This window comes from Colossoma macropomum, unplaced genomic scaffold (assembly GCF_904425465.1).
Source record: "Colossoma macropomum unplaced genomic scaffold, Colossoma_macropomum, whole genome shotgun sequence".
NCBI lineage: Eukaryota > Metazoa > Chordata > Actinopteri > Characiformes > Serrasalmidae > Colossoma > Colossoma macropomum.
In genome coordinates, this window is record NW_023494809.1 from 27,944,180 (window position 1) to 27,956,952 (window position 12,773).

General features: G+C 39.2%; 2 protein-coding genes across 2 annotated transcripts in view; one reads left to right on the forward strand and one right to left on the reverse strand.

Moving 5' to 3' along the window:
- Positions 1 to 3,458, reverse strand: part of LOC118798670 (5'-AMP-activated protein kinase subunit gamma-1-like) — a 171,932-nt gene extending 168,474 nt beyond the window's left edge. Inside the window, exon 1 of the mRNA XM_036558136.1 lies at positions 3,356 to 3,458. Coding sequence (XP_036414029.1) covers positions 3,356 to 3,442 — 87 coding nt within the window. The 5' untranslated portion in view covers positions 3,443 to 3,458. The remainder of the gene's footprint in view (positions 1 to 3,355) is intronic.
- A 3,792-nt stretch (positions 3,459 to 7,250) lies between these two features.
- The window catches only part of topbp1 (DNA topoisomerase II binding protein 1), a 31,272-nt gene continuing 25,749 nt past the window's right edge, over positions 7,251 to 12,773 (forward strand). The window contains 4 exon segments of the mRNA XM_036558755.1: positions 7,251 to 7,552; positions 8,826 to 8,935; positions 10,719 to 10,853; positions 11,072 to 11,215. Coding sequence (XP_036414648.1) covers positions 8,837 to 8,935; positions 10,719 to 10,853; positions 11,072 to 11,215 — 378 coding nt within the window. The 5' untranslated portion in view covers positions 7,251 to 7,552; positions 8,826 to 8,836.

Genomic DNA, 12,773 nt, shown 5'->3' on the forward strand with positions numbered 1-12,773 from the left:
AGGTTTTCTAATGGTTGTCTACTGACTGTCCAATATTTTTCTAATGGTTGTGTAATGGCTGTCTAATGATTTTCTAATGGCTGTTTAATGATTTTCTCAAGGTTTCCTAATGGTTTCCTAATGGTTGTCTAATGGTTTTCTAAAGGTTGTCTAATGGTTTTCTGAAAGTTTTCTAATGGTTCTCTAATGGTTTTCTGATGGTTTTCTAATTGTCGTTTAATGGTTTTCTGATGGTTTTCTGATGGTTTTCTAATGGTTGTCTAATGGTTTTCTAATGGTTATCTAATGATTGTCTAATGGTTTTCTGAAGGTTTTCTAATTGTTGTCTAATGACTGTCCAATGTTTTTCTAATGGTTGTGTAATGGCTTCTAATGGTTTTCTAATGGTTGTCTATTGGTTTTCTAATGGCTGTCTAATGGTTGTTTAATGGTTATCTGATGGTTTTCTAATGGTTGTCTACTTGTTTCTAATGGTTGTCTAATGGTTTGCTGATGTTTTTCAATGGTCGTTTAATGGTTTTCTGATGGTTTTCTAATGGTTGTCTAATGATTTTCTAGTGGTTGTCTAATGGTTTTCTGAATGTTTTCTAATGGTTTTCTACTGACTGTCCAATGTTTTTCTAATGGTTGTGTAATGGCTGTCTAATGAGTTTCTAATGGTTGTTTAATGGTTTTCTGAAGGTTTTCTAATGGTTTCCTATTGGTTTTCTAATGGTTTTCTAATGGTTGCCTAATGGTTTTCTAATGGCTGTTTAATGGTTATTTAATGATTTTCTGATGGTTTTCTAAAGGTTGTCTAATGGTTTCTAATGGTTGTCTAATGGTTTTCTAAAAGTTTTCTAATTGTTCTCTAATGGTTTTCTGATGGTTTTCTAATGGCCGTTTAATGGTTTTCTAATGGTTTTCTAAAGGTTTCTAATGGTTGTCTAATGGTTTTCTAATGATTGTCTAATGACTGTTTTTCTAATGGTTGCCTAAAGGTTGTCTAATGTTTTTTCTGAAGGTTTTGTAATGGTTCTCTAATGGTTTTGTGAAGGTTTTCTAATGGTTGTCTAATGATTTTCTAAAGTTTTTTAATGCTTTTCTAATGGTTGTCTATATTATTGTCTATAATATTTTTTTATTATATGGACCATATATCCTATTCAGCCATCAGCAGTTTAGCCCCGCCCATTAATGCTGACTAATAAAAACAGCCTGTTTAATTCTAAGTGTTGGTTGGTTAATTAAATTCAAAAGACTACTGGGTTCAATTTCACCAGCCACACTCAGGCATGATCACTGCCAGACCTGCTCAATCTAAACATCACTTAAATAGAACCTGTCTGGCAATGTGAAGCAGCTAGAAGGTCTCAAATGCAGCTCATGATGCCACGTTCTAAAGAGATTCAACTACAGATGGGAAACAAAGTATTTTAAAGGCCAAGATGGCATGGATGAGTCATTTAGGAGGTCACAAAAGAACGCAGATGAACATCTAAAGAACTGCAGGCCTCACTTGCCTCAGTTAGGGGTCAATGTACATGATTCCACAATAAGAAAGACACTGGGCAAAAATGGCATCCATGGGAGAGCTGCCAGGTGCAAACCACTGCTGACCAAAAAGAACACAAAGGCTCATTCCGCATTTGCCAAAAAAACATCTAGATGACCACCCAAGACTTTTGGGATAATATTCTCTGAAATGATGAATCAAAGGTGGAACTTTTTGGAAGACATGTTTCTGTTACATCTGGCATAAAGCTAACACAGCATTCCACCATAAGATCATACCAAGAGTGAAACATGGTGGTGGTAGTGTGACGGCCTGGGGCTGCTTTGCTTCCTCAGGACCTGGACTACTTGTCATAATTGATGGAACCAAGAACTCTGCTACCAGAAAATCCTGAAGGAGAATGCCCACCCATCAATTTGTGACCTAAAGCTCAAGTGCAGTTGTGTTAGGCAGCAGGACAATGATACGAAGCATACAAGCAAATTAAGGTTTTGAATCAACGTCCTGACTTGAATCCCACTGAGATGCGGTGGCAAGACCTTAAATAGGCAGTTCACGCTTGAAAACCCTCCAATGTAGCCGAATTAAAGCAATTCTCCAAAGAAGAGGGGGCCAAAGTTCCTCCACAGGGAGATGAAAGACTCAAAGCAAGTTATCGGAAATGTTTGATTGCAGTTGTCACTGCCAAGGGTGGCACAACCAGCTATTAGGTTTAGGGGGCAATTACTTTTTCACATGGGTGATATAGGTTTTGAATAAATCTTTAGCTTCAATGAATGGAATGACCATTTAAAAGCTGCGTTTTGTGTTTACCCCTATTGTTTTTATCTTATATTAAAAGTATATATATATACATATATATGTATATACTTTTATATATATATATATATATATATATATATATATATATATATATATATATATATATATATATATACATATATACACACCAATCAGGCATAACATTATGACCTCCTCCTTGTTTCTACACTCATTGTCCATTTTATCAGCTCCACTTACTATATAGGTGCACTTTGTAGCTCTACAGTTACAGACTGCAGTCCATCTGTTTCTCTGCATACTTTGTTAGCCCCCTTTTACCCTGTTCTTCAGTGGTCAGGACCCCCATGGACCCTCACAGAGCAGGTACTATTTGGGTGATGGATCATTCTCAGCACTGCAGTAACACTGACGTGGTGGTGGTGTGTTAGTGTGTGTTGTGCTGGTGTGAGTGGATCAGACACAGCAGTGCTGCTGGAGTTTTTAAACACCTCAGTGTCACTGCTGGACTGAGAATAGTCCACCAACCAAAAACATCCAGCCAACAGCGTCCTGTGGGCAGCGGCCTGTGACCACGGATGAAGGACAAGAGGATGACCAACACAAACTGTGCAGCAGCAGATGAGCTATCGTCTCTGGCTTTACATCTACAAGGTGGACCGACAAGGAAGGAGCGTCTAATAGGGTGGACGGTGAGTGGACACAGTGTTTAAAAACTCCAGCAGAAGATTGTAGAACTACAAAGTGCACCTATATAGTAAGTGGAGCTGATAAAATGGACAATGAGCGTAGAAACAAGGAGGTGGACATAACGTTATGCCTGATCGGTGTATATATACACACATATATGGTATCTTTTATTATTTTTTTCTATGTTTATTTTATTGGATTTCATTTTATGTTGATCTTCTTTTGGAAGAAGTTCAGACGACACCTAATAAAAGACCTTAGTGATCCCTGTGATTAAGAACTACCAGCCAATCACAGCAGAGGGACGCCGCTTCAGCGCTGCGCTGTGATTGGCTGGCGGTGTACATCAAACGCTCATCCCTAAAACAATGCGTGAGCGCTCTGACTTACCGGCATGTTCAACCGCAGCGTCCGTCGTTTTCTTGTACTTTTCTTCCCACTGTCTTTCGCCTTAGAGTCCATCGCAGTGCTGCCCATGTTTCCCCCTCCAAAAAGAGCGACTTCCCCCACACAGCAAGCGCTTTAAACTATAACGGCCTCAATAAACACTTCGATATTAACTCAGGCTACATGTCAGCACAGCCATTAACACATAGAGCTGCAAACAGAATGAGACCTAACTTCTCTGATTTTGTCGCTGATGAACTTTCTGGCTGATAATCAGTTCATCTTCTAATGAAACAGCAGCTCAGAGATGAACCGTGGATGAAAAAGCGCTGAGTCGGTCTCTCTGCGAGGCGTCTGCTCGTAAAGCAGAGCATGTCGACTGAACAGATAAAAGAAGATGAAAGCTGTGGCTTTAAGCTGTAACCTCCTGCAGCTCCATGCCGCTGGAAATGCCGCGGCGCGCCCCCGATTAGGATGCGGGAGCGCGCACAGGGCGGACGGGCTTTAAAGGACGCAGGCGCGTCACATGGGGGGCTATGAGGAGTGGAGGGGGAGCTATGAGGAGTCGGGCACGGTGAAAAACATCACTGTGAACACCACAACTCACCGGGATGAGTTAAAGTGCGTCACTAAAGCTTAGTAGCTTCTGATAAATGATATTAGATGTTGTTATTGTGTGCTGAGTATGAATAAATGCTACTTAGATTATGTTATTGTGTGCTGAATATGAATAAATGTTACTTAGAGGTTGTATATGTGATGTATATGCATACATGTTACTTAGAGGTTGTTGTGTGGTGAATATGAATAAATGTTACTTAGAGGTTGTATATGTGATGTATATGCATAAATGTTACTTAGATGTTGTATATGTGATGTATATGCATACATGTTACTTAGAGGTTGTTGTGTGGTGAATATGAATAAATGTTACTAAGATGTTATGTGGTGAAAATTAATAAATGTTACTTAGATGTTGTGTATGATGACCATGAATAAATGGTAGATGTATGATAAATATAAATAAATTATACTTAGATGTTGTATATGTGTGCTGAATATTAGTAAATGTTACTGAGATGTTGTTGTATGTGATGAATATAAATAAATGGTAGATGTTGTATGTATGATAAATATGAATAAACAATACTTAAATGTTGTATATGTGATGAATATGAATAAATGTTACTTAGATGTTGTATGTGTGCTGAATATGCATAAATGTTACATGTTGCTGTGTGATGAATATGAATAAATGTTACTTAGATGTTGTTATTGTGTGCTGAATATGCATAAATGCTACTTAGATGTTGTTATTGTGTGCTGAATATGAATAAATGCTACTTAGATGTTGTTATTGTGTGCTGAATATACATAAAAGCCACTTACATGTTGTTATTGTGTGCTGAATATACATAAATGCTACTTAGATATTGTTATTGTGTGCTGAATATACATAAAAGCCACTTACATGTTGTTATTGTGTGCTGAATATGCATAAATGCTACTTAGATGTTGTTATTGTGTGCTGAATATACATAAAAGCCACTTACATGTTGTTATTGTGTGCTGAATATGCATAAATGCTACTTAGATGTTGTTATTGTGTGCTGAATATACATAAAAGCCACTTACATGTTGTTATTGTGTGCTGAATATGCATAAATGTTACATGTTGCTGTGTGATGAATAAATGTTACTTAGATGTTATGTGGTGAAAATTAATAAATATTACTTAGATGTTGTGTATGATGACCATAAATAAATGGTAGATGTATGATAAATATAAATAAATTATACTTAGATGTTGTATATGTGTGCTGAATATTAGTAAATGTTACTGAGATGTTGTTGTATGTGATGAATATAAATAAATGGTAGATAGTGTATGTATGATAAATATGAATAAACAATACTTAGACAACGCTGTATGATGAATGTGTATAAATGTTCTTAGATGTTGTATGTGTGCTTAATATGAATAAATGTTACTTAGATGTTGTTGTATGTGATGAATATAAAAATGGTAGATGTTGTATGTATGATAAATACGAATAAACAATACTAAGATGTTGTATATGTGATGGATGTGAATAAATATATGAGTAAATGAAACTTAGACAACGCCATATGATGAATGTGTATAAATGTTGCTTGTTGCTTAGATGTTGTATGGTTGATGAATTTGTATAAATGTTACTTAGATGTTCCTGTATGCATGCTGAATATTACTAAATGTAATATTAGATGTTGCTGTGCAATGAATATAAATAAATGTTACTTAGATGTTCCTATTAGCCAAAATGAACAAACTGGCACATTTAAGTTAAGTGACCTTCCAGTCACAGGGCTGGTTCCCTAACCTCCAGTCCACAACTGCCCCCAGAACATTTACATAAATGTGCAATAATGTGCTTTGTTCCTGTGAATTAAACTGTATGTGTGCTGAATTTGAACAAATGTTATGTAGAAGTTGCTGTATGTGTAAGGTGGCATAAGAATTCCTTTTCTAAAATGTTAAGGTAGTTTTACCAAATATTATGTAATCTGTTCTTGTTCATTTTTTTAATAATTAATCTTTCAGTAAATATAACAGGTAAATACAAACCAAAGCAAGGTGTTTACTTTTGCATTCTTAAGCCCAAAATAAACAAACAAATATAATTTCCAACACTTAAACTCTTGAGAAAGACGGTTCCTCATGGGTTCTTTAGTAAAGTCAGTGCTTCTATATAGAACCATTAACATTCAGAGAACCATTTGCATGCTTAAATTGTTCTTCACATGATGGAGGATAGTTATTCAAATTGATGGAGAATGTGTTGTATATGGTAGCACCAATAAGTGTTCTGTTATTGTTACAAGCTAGACATTAACAATAGCTGAACCATTTTTGGTACTACACAGAATCATTTTGAAAAAGGTTTCCTAAAGAACCATATGTAACACATGCTCCATCAATCTGAAGAACCATTTCACCATGCAAAGAACAATATAAATTCTTTGAGTGTTCACGGTTCTATATAAATAGACTCAGGCTTTAGCAGAGCTCAGTAACACTGAAATTAATAACTGATCATCACATTGATTTATCAGTCTACTCAGGCTTTAGCAGAGCTCAGTAACACTGAGATTAATAACTGATCATCACATTGATTTATCAGTCTACTCAGGCTTTAGCAGAGCTCAGTAACACTGAGATTAATAACTGATCATCACATTGATTTATCAGTCTACTCAGGCTTTAGCAGAGCTCAGTAACACTGATTAATAGCTGATCATCACATTGATTTATCAGCCTACTCAGGCTTTAGCAGAGCTCAGTAACACTGTGATTAATAACCGATCACACTGATTAACAGTCTACTCAGGCTTTAGCAGAGCTCAGTAACACTGAGATTAATAACTGATCACATTGATTTATCAGTATAGCTTTGATCACATTGATTTATCAGTCTACTCAGGCTTTAGCAGAGCTCAGTAACACAGATTAATAACTAATCACATTGATTTATCAGTATACTCAGGCTTTAGCAGAGCTCAATAACACCCAGATTAATAACTGATCACATTGATTTATCAGTCCACTCAGGCTTTAGCAGAGCTCAGTAACACAGATTAATAACTAATCACATTGATTTATCAGTCTACTCAGGCTTTAGCAGAACTCAGTAACAAGTATTCCTAGTACTTGTATTTCGTTACACCCCAACCCTGTATATAGAACCATTCTCTTTACTAAAGAACCCTTGAAAAAGAGTGTGGGGTCATGACATAGTCCTTGTGAGTATCTAATGCCCGAATACTTCATTGTTTTTAAACGGTTTATAGCTGCGGTGGGACTGCAGCGTGAACTCATTCAGTGTCAGTATTTTGCAGCTCCACGTCGTTCGGTGGCGGTAAGGCGACAACGCCGGTCTGCGAAAAACACACCTCCGAGTAGAAGAAGAACAGCGGGACGTTTTGTAAGCCGACTAGATGGCGCGAATTCGCCGCTGCCGGGTTGTAGAGGGATATAGAAACGTTTCGGTGTCGAACTAAAGCCGTACGAACCCGTTTAATCCAGAAATGTCGGTGTCTTGTGTCCGCCCGTTCACTCTCCGTGTTCAGCGCTAACGGCTCTCCGGCATACAACCAGCGCTCGAGCTCAGAACTCACCGCGAGCTCGTTCGCGGCGCGAAAACATTCTGAGGCTCAGTGGTGAGTTAGCAACAGAGTCGGTACTAAACCTCTCTAAACAGCGACCTTTAGTCCCGTCTTAGACCCGTAACTGCTGCTCGTGTTAGACAGACAGTAACGTTATTCGGCTGGGAGAACGAGGCTAAATTTGGTTCCTATTCACCAGCTTCTTGTTCGAATTCACCCGTTCCACCTTAAATGGCGCAGCTGACACGGCAGATAGCTACATTCTGAGGCGCCCGAACGGGTCTACCGCACCATTTAAGGTGGAACGAGAAATTCGAATAAGCCGCTGACTTCAGCGCCGTGCTAAGAGAAAGGCTAGTGACAAAGTGGAAGCTAGCTAAGCTAAGCTAACCTGGCGCAACTGATTGACACAAAAAGTGTACGTTAACTTAAAAAGTAACTAAAAATGGTCTTACTTTTCATTTATGGCGGCTGTTTTAGCTACACAGTCGTGGTTTACTGGAAGAAGGTCTTGCTGTAAACACATTACAGCTAACCTAGCTGTGCTTTGCTGCTCATTAGATAAGATACTTGCTTGATACTTAAAGGGGAATTCCACCGATTTTTCAAAATGTCTGTACACCTCAACCGTTGAGATGTAAATAAAGTAATTCGGAGAGGTTTAATGTGAAATGGTTCGTTGTAGTTAGAGAGTCTTACCTGTTCAGATTTCCTTAAAGAGGTGGTCATATGAACCAGGGGTCAAACATAGCTGTTTTATTTACTACCCAAAATGACCGGTGAACCAACAATGCTGACTTAGGGATGGGTAATATGGCAAAATATTGTGTCACAGGCACAATGCAACATATTCATAAACATTTTTATAGTAGTTTTATGTGATGTAGCTTTCAGAAGCATTAATATCTTCAGACATCTGGTTCCAATCACCACCGCAGTGAACAAATCTGTTTTGGGAAGTTTCTGTAGAACGGCGTAATTCTCATCAAACCATTCTGAATGACTGGTTTACTTTATAAAAAGATAATTATGCAGGAACATTGAAAAATGGGTGGACTTCTCCTTTAACTTGACACTTATCTAGCAATATCTGGCTATCAATGTGTACAGGTCCACTGGAAATGCTGTCTACTGTCAAAAAAAGAGTTTAATGCGCTTAATTCTGTTTTATTGGAGCAAAATGTAACAAAAATACTATTATTAGTAGTTTTAATGGTTTGTTTTTGCATCCTTTGCATTACGATGCACCACAAAGAACTGTCATCATCTGATACTGCTCTTATTGTGCTTTTCGGACATGTATTAATTCAGTGCTTTCTCTTCCTAGTCTTGGTTAGTATGGAAGCCAGAATGTCCAAGGGGAGCCAGGAAGCATACTTGGTGAAATTTGTTGAACACAGTGGACAGAAAAATCAGCTTGCTGTCAAAGCCTATGAGGTACTGTAAGTAAATATTGATGATGATTAAAAATACACTGATCAGGCATAACATTATGACCACCTCCTTGTTTCTACACTCATTGTCCATTTTATCAGCTCCACTTACTATATAGGTGCACTTTGTAGTTCTACAGTTACAGACTGTAGTCCATCTGTTTCTCTGCATACTTTGTTAGCCCCCTTTTACCCTGTTCTTCAGTGGTCAGGACCCCCATGGACCCTTACAGAGCAGGTACTATTTGGGTGGTGGATCATTCTCAGCATTGCAGTAACACTGACGTGGTTGGTGGTGGTGTTAGTGTGTGTTGCGCTGGTCTGAGTGGATCAGACACAGCAGTGCTGCTGGAGTTTTTAAACACCTCAGTGTCACTGCTGGACTGAGAATAGTCCACCAACCAAAAATATCCAGCCAACAGCGTCCTGTGACCACTGATGAAGGTCTAGAGGATGATTAGCTCATACTGTACAGCAAGAGATGAGCTATCGTCTCTGACTTTACATCTACAAGGTGGACCAACGACGCAGGTGCATCTAATAGAGTGGACAGTGAGTGGACACAGTGTTTAAAAACTGCCACCAAATGGCACATATCATGGATAATTTAAGTTTTCTGCCCCTGTGCTATTAATATAAGACATTTAGCTGTGCAGAATTGATCTCCTTTAATATACCAAACATGTTCATGATGTAGTATCGCGACACTTCTGGTATACAGGATAAAACTGAATAAATAAATAATGTTAGGGATGCTTGTAAGGCCTGTATTATATATATATGAATCAGTCTGGAGTGTTGGTCAGAGGACAGGGAAGAGAAAGAGGAGTGAACTTTATCACAAAGGCAGCAGCACAGGCGTTCATTAACACACCTCAGATCATTTACATCCTCTGATTAGCATATAACTGCAAATGCTACATAATGAAACAATTGTGCAAGTGTGTAAGCAAAATGCTAATCGTTAAGATCTAATCACTGGAGGCTGCAAACTAATAACTCACTATAACCGCAAACTAAACCATAACTAACAAAAAGTAAACATGCCACAACGGGTAGAAAAATAATTAATTTGCCCACACAATGGCACACAGTAAAATAATGATTTAACTCTGTCATATTTCTTCTGAATGTGATGTGCAGAACAGATCACAGTGCGTTCTCTCACACATCCTTTTATGCAAATAAAAACAATAAATGCGAAGTAAAAAAACTACTAGAGCATAGATTTTTCATTTGCCAAGAATGTGTTGAGAATTGTTTGTTTTCTATTTATTTTTCATAAAAAGGGAATTTTCTTATTTTCTTTAACAAGATGTGATTTGTCACTGATAATGTAATTAAACAAAAAAATTATAACCATTTTTCGTTTTTCGGATGACATTATACGCCTTTACGTATTAACGTTACTTGCATAGGCTTCAAAAGAAGGTCCGGCGTGATGTTCAGGTCTCATATGCCAAATCAACATTCTACTGATGAAGATTCAATGCCAATAGTAGATAATTCACTCACATCCTCAGAAGACTTGTTCTTTATTGAGTTTTCTTCGGTATCTTTAAATTCTCTTTCAACGTGCCTGCTATCGTCAGATTCATCTGCTCGGGGAAGGGGTTTGGAGCACAACCAACATAACATAAAATGTTCTGTACATTGCATGCAATTGCACATTTCATCCGTAGAGCTTTAAACAGTGCTTTGCTGACCGATATGATTCAGTTCTCAGTTGTCAGTGTTGCCTTCTATTGATTACAGTATGTTGTGTTTCCTCTTCTGTCTCTCTTTAGGCGATAGTGGAACTACAGTCAGAAAAATATGTGCAGACCATCGATGAGGAGACAGCGTTGGACTTGGAGCATAATGACAAATCCTTGTATGTCTTCAGTGACTTCACTAGCAGCGCGTTTGAGCACTGCAGAAAGGTATTTTGTTTTGCTTGTTCGCTGTTACGTAGTTTTGTTGTTGGTTATTTGCCTTGTTAAAATAACTGTGTCTAAGATCTGCCAAAACTAAAGCTACTTCTGAGTGTTCACTGGCTTCATGTATAACTAGGGTGATAATACTGTTGTCATCCTGTTTGGTGGTGTTCTGTCTTTCACGTTTGTCCTCTGTTTTGTGTTTATGCCTGTGTACACTACAGTTGGGCTGCAGGATAGTGAGTCCTCTCGTAGTGCTCTTCTGCTTGCAGCAGCAGAGATGTGTTCCCAAGGCAGAGCAGCCAGTCTACAACATGGCCATGGCTGATGTAACGGTGTCCTGCACCAGTCTGGACAAGGAAGCACGGGTGAGTGATGGACATTATTCACATCATTCGGGGGCAGTCGTGGGCTGGAGGTTAGGGAACCATCCTTGTGACTGGAAGGTTGCTGGTTCGATCCCCTGAGCTGACTGTACGTGCCTGAAGTGCCCTTGAGCAAGGCACCTAACCCCCGACTGCTCCCCGGGTGCTGTGGATAGGGCTGCCCACCGCTCCGGGCAAGTGTGCTCACTGCCCCCTAGTGTGTGTGCATTCACTAGTGTGTTTCACTGCACGGATGGGTTAAATGCGGAGGTGAAATTTCCCCGTTGAGGGATTATTAAGGGGCACTTATAAACTTATACACTTATAAACAAGACAGATAAATGACTGTTGCTTGGGGTCAATAAAATCTAATCAAATCACGTTTATTGTCACATCACATTTACACAGGTGGAAAAAGAGTGAAAATTTAGAAGAAATTAGAAATTTAGAAAATAGTAGAATTTAAATACAAAAAATATAAATATCTGAGAAGAAAAAGAAATATATACACAGACTCTGAATATACAGATACACAATATACACTAGTATTGCACTGTTCCTATGTACAGTTGTACAGTAATAAATTATGTAATAAAACTATGAAATGTACTGTTGTACACATTTCCGTATGCGCAGTTAGTCTGAGGTAGATAAAGGAATGAGATGCAGGTACCCAGGGATAGAATACTGATATAGAAATCTTCCAGATTATACAAGATATGGATATGAGATGTACAAGTACAGGTTTGCTACATTGAAGGTGCAGAGGATCAGAGTGAGTCTAATGAGATGTGGATGAGGTGTAGATTGTCCTTGGAGATGATGACTCAGAGGTGCAGTGACGGGCCTATAGACCGATACACCAGCACTACTACTACACCAGGAAAAAACTGTCTCAGAACCGGCTGGTTCTGGACTTTATGCTTCTGTACCTCCTCCCGCTCGGCAGCTGTGAGAACAGACAGTGGCTTGGGTGGGCGGAGTCCTTTAGAATCCTCCAGGTCTTCCTCAGGCAGCGGCTTGTGTATAAATCCAGGAGGTTTGGGAGCTGGACCCCGGTAATGTGCTGGGCTGTCCGCACCACCCTCTGCAGAGCTTTCCGCTCAATGGCAGTGCAGTTTCCATACCAGGTGGTGATGGAGCCTGGTAGCATGTGTAGAATGTTCTGAGGATGCGGGGGTTCATGCCAAACCTCTTCAGCCACCTGAGGTGGTGTGTTCGCTCCATGTCAGTTCCTCTGAGATGTGAACACCGAGGAACTTGACGCTGCTGACCCTCTCCACAGTGGCACCGTTGATAGTGATGGGGGTGTGCACTCTCTCCTGAAGTCCACTATGAGCTCCTTGGTCTGGTTGACATTGAGAGAGAGGTTGTTCTCCTGGCCCCAGGGTTGTCTTAAAGCTGACCTCTCTTTTTGGTCCACTTGGACCAAAATCAGAAGTGAAACCATCACTACATCTGTTGTGAAAATGTGTACTCATCCTACAGTGGTGCCACAGTAGTCTCTAGAGCCCATTTGTCAAACACAAGGCCCATGGGCCAGATCAGGCCCCCAGCACAA